General features: G+C 46.4%; 1 protein-coding gene across 2 annotated transcripts; it reads right to left on the reverse strand.

The window, feature by feature from the left end:
• Nucleotides 1–1,465: 1,465 nt before the first annotated feature.
• On the reverse strand, nucleotides 1,466–5,561 carry Tnfrsf17 (tumor necrosis factor receptor superfamily, member 17). 2 transcript variants are annotated; one of them, XM_013011455.1, is made up of 4 exons: nucleotides 5,471–5,561; nucleotides 5,366–5,393; nucleotides 4,513–4,659; nucleotides 1,466–2,063 (listed from the first exon to the last, which is right to left on the reverse strand). In XM_013011455.1, the coding sequence occupies exons 1-4, from the start codon at nucleotides 5,519–5,521 to the stop codon at nucleotides 1,789–1,791; spliced, it is 501 nt and encodes a 166-aa protein (XP_012866909.1). In that variant the 5' UTR covers nucleotides 5,522–5,561; the 3' UTR covers nucleotides 1,466–1,788. The 2 variants fall into 2 exon arrangements, with proteins under 2 accessions (XP_012866909.1, XP_012866908.1); XM_013011454.1 differs by having other exon boundaries at nucleotides 5,270–5,393.
• Between the last annotated feature and the right edge of the window lie 581 nt (nucleotides 5,562–6,142).

Here is a 6,142-nt window from a genome sequence, read left to right on the forward strand (position 1 = left end):
CGCCGGAGCCCAGGCGGCGGGCCTGCAGGGCCAGAGCGCCCGAGACCCTCGCCTGAACGAAATCTGAAGAAAAACACACAGGCACTGCTGACCCGCGCCCCCCATCCGAGCTACGCTGGAGGCTGTGCGTGCCCCGGGGGTCGCAGTTCGAAGCCCTGGAGACTCGGGACAACCCCCGGCACCGTAGGACGCTAATGTGAATGTTAGGACTTTTTTTTTTCTTTTTGCCCGTCCTGGGACTTGAATTCAGGACCTGGGCACGGCCCCTGCGCTGCTTTTGCTCAAAGCTGTAGCGCTCTACCACTTGAGCCACAGTACCACTCCTGGCTTTTCTGTTTATGTGGTACAAAGGAGTCGAACCCAGGGCTTCATGCATGCTAGGCAAGCACTCTACCACTGAGCCACCTTCCCAGAAACCCCCTCTCCCCCCCCCCCAATGTTATGGTTCTTAATGGCACTCCCCTGTTTGGGCTGAACTGTACCTCCTGCACCTTCATCATGATTTGCAATTACAGGAGGACACTGATGCCCAACATGAATCCAGAAGCCCACAAGGCCTAAAGACAGCCACGTATTACACGCTGAGTCAGCCTGGTTCACCAAAATATACAGGATAACCTTGCTTTCCTTTAGCAATCAAGGAAAACCCAGGACCAGGCATGGTATAGCATGTCTGTAATCCCAGCTACTCAGAAGGTAGAAGTTACATATTTGTGATCTGAGGCCAGCCCTGGGCAAAAGCACTAAACCCTAACTGACTCAAGAAATAAGAGTGCTTGCCTAAGCAAGTACAAAGCCCTAAGTTCAAGCCCCAATATTGGAAAGCCCAACACCAAAAGAAAAGGTCAGGCAATGGTGGCTCACACCTGTAGTTCTACCAACTCAAGAGGCTGAAATCTGAGGATCACAGTTTGAAGCCATCTGAGCAGAAGTCTATGAGACTTAATCTCCAATTAGTCACAGAAAAACACAAGACCTGAAGCTGTGGCACAAGTTATGGAGCACTATTCTTGAGCAAAAGAAGCTCAGGGATAGAGCCCACGTCCTGAGTTCAAGCCCAGGACCAGCACATACACAAAAAAACTGAATCTTTTTTTTTTTTTTGTCGTCGTGGGGCTTGAACTCTGGGCCTGGGTGCTGTCCCTCAGCTCTTCAGCTCAAGGCGAGCGCTCTACCACTTGAGCTACAGCACCACTTCCAGTTTTCTGATGGTTTATTGGAGATAGGAGTCTCATGGTCTCTCCTGCCCGGGCTAGCTTTGAACCTCGGTCCTCAGATCTCAGCCTCCTGAGTAGCTAGGATTACAGGCATGTGCCACCAGCGCCCGGCAAAAAAAAAAAAAAAAAAAAACTGAATCTGTCCTAAAGTGTACAGGTGTGTGCACAGGACCGAAGTTATGTACCCATAGAAATGGGAGAACTCGAGGCCCAACAGTTTCAGTGGTGTTTTGCTTTTTTTTTTTTCAGAGTCAAGAATTTAATCATGAAAATGAGATAGAGGATACTAACACCATTCTGAGCATTGCACTGAGAAAGATCAATAGAAAACTAAACATTCATAACTAGGACAGACTTCGTTTTGATCCCGAAAACAAATCAGAATTTTCAACAGAAACAAAATAATCATGAAACCAAGGAACTTTCCACAGCTAAGATCTGGACAATATAACCAAGATACACACCTAACATACAGTTTCCACAGTTTAAGGACAAAGGCTCTCTTGGCAGTTGATAAACATGGTCATCGTAAAGGGAAGTGAGGTGTCCTGTGGACGGTAATGAAGTTCGTTTATCTCGCAGACACTTGTTTCTCCATCACTGCAACGCCTGGAGTAGATGACAGACTCCTGCAGTCACCGTCGGTCTTTGTGGTGACCAGAGCCGTTGCACCTTCCTCCGTGGCTGGGAGCGGAAAGATGTGGTCAGAGTCTGCTTTGGCTTTGTTCCTGGTGCATTCTTCACAAGTACATTCTTCCACTGTATAGCCCAGGCTTCTTGGAAGAATGGCATCATCCCCAGGCCTGCTGTCCAGGTCAGCATCAGCCATGTCCAGCAACACTGAGCCTGATCATACAAAAGAAAAAACCTGAAGCCAGGCACCAGTGGCTCACTCCTGTAATCCTAGTACTCAGGAGGCTGAGATCTGAGGATCTCAGTTCAAAGCCAGCCTGGGCAGGAAAGTCCATGAGACTCTTATCTCTAATTAACCACCAGAAAACTGGAAATGGCACTGTGGTTCAAGTGGTAGAGCACTCGTCTTGAACTGAAGGGATCAGGACTGTACCCAGGCCCAGAATTCAAGCCCTATGACTGACAAAAAAAAAAAAGAAAGAAAAAAAAACTTGAACTGCAAGGTGGGGAAGGGAGAGGCATGGTCCTGGCAGCTTCTGCAGACATCTAAGGGCACAAAGCACAGCAAGATGGAGAAGGAGCTAGTCCTACACTGGAGTCATGGGCTAACATTCCCCAGGCCCTCAGGGCTCCAAGACATGGCTGCTTTGGAGGTGCACAATGTTAAGTATTTGTTTGAAGCTGACTTCATTTAAAAATCATGAGACACCAGGTGTTGATGGCTCATACCTGTAATCCTAGCTACTCAGAGGCTGAGATCTGAGGATCGAGGTTCAAAGCCAGCCCGAGCAGGAAAAGTCCATGAGACTCTTATCTCCAATTAACCACCAGAAGACTGGCAGTGGTGCTATGGCTCAAGTATTAGAACACTCACTTTGTGCTGAAGAGCTGAGGGACAACACCTAGACCCAGAGTTCAAGCCCCACAACTGACCAAAAAAAAAGAAAGAAAAGAAAAACCTTTGGGACACTTACCTTCAATTAATCAGCAAAAAGCTGGAAGTGGAAGTATAACTCAGATGGAATAGCACTAGTCTTGAGCCAAAAAGCCAGGCCCCAGCAATAACATACATACACATACACACACACATATACATATATGCATACATATGTACATATCAAAAGACCACAAAGGAATCTAGACAACTGAACTCTAAAAGGACAACACAAGTGGCCACATAGAAGGGACATGGGAACAAGTGGCTACCGTTGAGAACAGTTGTCACCTGCAGGGCCAGGCTCCCTTGTTGGCAAGCCATCTCCTGGCCTGGCACAGGCCTTTGCCACCCTTCATGGCCTTTTCAAGCCCTGAGAGTTTTACTTTATGTAAAGACCGTGAGATAACAGCTCCCTAAAGTCACCTGTGGAGATATTTTGACTCCAGGAGTCGAGGTGCTTCTCTACAGGTTGTTTTATCGTAAAGAAGGACCCTCCATAATTTCCCCTCAATGCCCCTGGGAAAGGACATGTTTCTGTTTCCCAACATTGTACAGTGTAAAAATACATGCGAAGAGGGGCTGGGAAGGTGGCTCAGTGGTAGAGCGCTTGCCTTGCATGCCTGAGGCCCTGGGTTTGATTCCTCAGCACCACATAAGCAAAAAGAAAAAAGCCGGAAGTGGCACTGTGGCTCAAGTGGTAGAGTGCTAGCCTTGAGCTGAAGAGCTGAGGGACAGCGCTCAGGCCCAGAGTTCAGGCCCCACGACCGGACCCAAAAAAAAAAAAAAAATACATGCGAAGAGTCTCACTTAGAGCTTCTCCAGAAATCAGCCAGACCCAGGAAGAAACCTGTGAGACCTCACTTACATGTAGTATCCAAAGAAGCTGGACACCTAGAAACAGAGTAGAAAGGTTGGAAGGGGAAGAGGATGGGAAACAGAACTGAAGGTAGCAGGATGCAACATGGCAGAGATGGGATGAAGAAAGGTGGATACCTACTGCAAACTGGACAGGTGTAGATTTCAAGGGCCCTCACCACCAAACTCAAAGGGAAAAGTGTGTGTGTGTGTGTGTGTGTGTTTATATAGGAAGATACGTTCATTTGCTTGACTGTGTAACCATTTCACCATGTACACATAATCAAAGCATCATGTTGGGCTGTGAATGTGGCTTAGTGGTAGAGTGCTTGCATAGCATGCATGAAGCCCTAGATTCTATTCCTCAGTTCCACATAAATAGAAAAAGCCAGAAGTGGCGCTGTGACTCAAGGGGTAAAGCGTTAGCCTTGAGCAAAAGAAACTCAGGGATAGAGCCCAGGGCCTGAGTTCAAGCCCCAGGACTGGAAAAAAAAATCATGTTGCCTGGTGCTGGCAGCTCACACCTGTAATCCTAGCTACTCACAAGGCTGAGATCCTGAGGAACTCGGTTTGAAGCCAGCCCAGGGAAGAAAAAGTAGTGAGACTCATCTCCAATTAAGCAGCAAAACAAAACAGCCAGAAAAGCACTAGCCTTGAACAAAAAAGCTCAGGGATGGAGCCCAGAACCAGCACATACACACACATACATACCACATACACAGATGTCTTACTCTCAGTGATCCACAGACACCCTCGAAAGTGTCGTAACTCAAGAAAGACAATGTTAAAAAAAGAAAAGGAACTGAAATTCGCAATCGCTACCTCTCAGAAATAGATTTTGAAGCTTCATCATCAGACTGACTGACCGACCTGTGTTTTTAAATTCCTCCTTCAGTGGTTTTGAGTTCATCTTCTTTAACAAGATCATTAACATGAAAACTGCCAAAGAAACTATCAAGAAGAAGCCCAGGCAGGTCCAGAGAACTGCATTGCTGGATTTTGCTGAACTGGTTATACCTTTAGTAAAAGAATGTCAAAGAGATAATAGGCCATTAGTATAATAGCCACATCAGGTAGAAATGACAAGTTATCCAGTTTCCCTAATTCATCACCAGCAATTTTTGAATTCAAAATGCCACTTTTGTTAGAAGAGCTAATAAAAACTTCTGTCTCCAGCAGTGCTGAAAAAAAAAAACTGAGTTCCATTCTGAATATTTTGTTCCTGAAGACATTTAAATAAATACATTGAGCCGGGCACCAGTGGTGCACACCTATAATCCTAGCTACTCAGGAAGCTAAGAGCTAAGGATCCCAATTCTAAGCTAGACCAGGCAAGAAAGTCCATGAGACTTTTATCTCCAATCAACCATCAAAAAATAGGAAGTAGAGGTGTGGCTCAAATGGTAGAGTACCAGCCTTGAGTGAAAAATCCTAAGGGACAGTCCCCAAGCCCTGTATTTCAGCTCTAGTACCTGCACGTGTGTATGAGCACACACACACACTGAAATTAATACTTTATTTCTCCCTTTCACGTCAGGAAAGCCTCACCACCTCCCCTGCTCCTTATCCTGTGAATGCCCCTTCAGAATACTAAGAAAGGATGTTCACGCCAGGCTGTCTTACATACTTGCGTTGCAGAACTGCTGACACGGCGCAGGAGGGGCCTTGGAACATCGAAGGTGACAAGGTTTGCAAACGTACAGCAAGTTGTCAAAATACTCACTTTGGAGGCACTGCTGAGCCATCTGGAGCTGGATAGCAAGAAAGAAAAGGATAAGAAAACACAGCAGGGAAGAACAAGGAAATTCTTCGCAAAAATTCTCCCAACCTGTGTGGTTGCAGCCGCTAGGAAGTGGAGGCAAAAGGAAGAACTTGACATCTCAGGCTGCGTTGGTTCTTAGTGGGCATCCTCACTGTGGCTAAGGATTTGAATAACACCTAATCCACATTGTTAAGTTGGAAGCTTGGGTGGGGTATGTATGTCAGGCAAACCAGACCTGAAACAGAAACTTCTTATTTATAGATGAAATTTCTCAACCAGGTGACAATTTTAAGGCAGAGAGGGAGAGCATCAAGAAGAAAGGCCAGTAGCCATTTTGGGGTCATCTATTTATATCTCTACTACATGGTAGGAAAGAGAGTAGGCTATTAGGTCTGTGCCCTTTAAGAACTTAAAAATTTGGGGCTGGGAAGGTGGCTTAGGGGTAGAGGGCTTGCCTTGCATGTATGAGGCCCTGAGTTCGATTCCTCAGCACCATATAAGCAAAAAAAAAACAAAATCACCAGGCTGTGGTGGCTCATTCCTGTAATCCTAGCTACTCAGGAGGCTGAGGTCTGAGGATCACAGTTCAAAGCCAGCCCGGGCAGGGAAGTCTGTGAGACTCATATCTCCAATAAACCACTCAGAAAACCGGAAGTGACATTATGGCTCAAGTGGCAGAGCGCTCACCTTGAGCTGAAGAACTGAAGGACAGTGCCCAGGTCCAGAGTTCAAGACCCA

The sequence above is a fragment of the Dipodomys ordii genome, unplaced genomic scaffold (assembly GCF_000151885.1).
Source record: "Dipodomys ordii isolate 6190 unplaced genomic scaffold, Dord_2.0 Scaffold14, whole genome shotgun sequence".
In the NCBI taxonomy this organism is placed as follows: Eukaryota; Metazoa; Chordata; class Mammalia; order Rodentia; family Heteromyidae; genus Dipodomys; species Dipodomys ordii.

Coding starts and splice junctions, on each gene's coding strand:
- Tnfrsf17 (XM_013011454.1), bottom strand. CDS start 5,521: ATGTCAAGTTCTTCCTTTTGCCTCCACTTCCTAGCGGCTGCAACCACA. Junction 5,394..5,470: donor TAGCGGCTGCAACCACACAG/GTTGGGAGAATT, acceptor CTTGCTATCCAG/CTCCAGATGGCTCAGCAGTG. Junction 2,064..4,512: donor GGAGGAATTTAAAAACACAG/GTCGGTCAGTCA, acceptor TTGTATGATCAG/GCTCAGTGTTGCTGGACATG.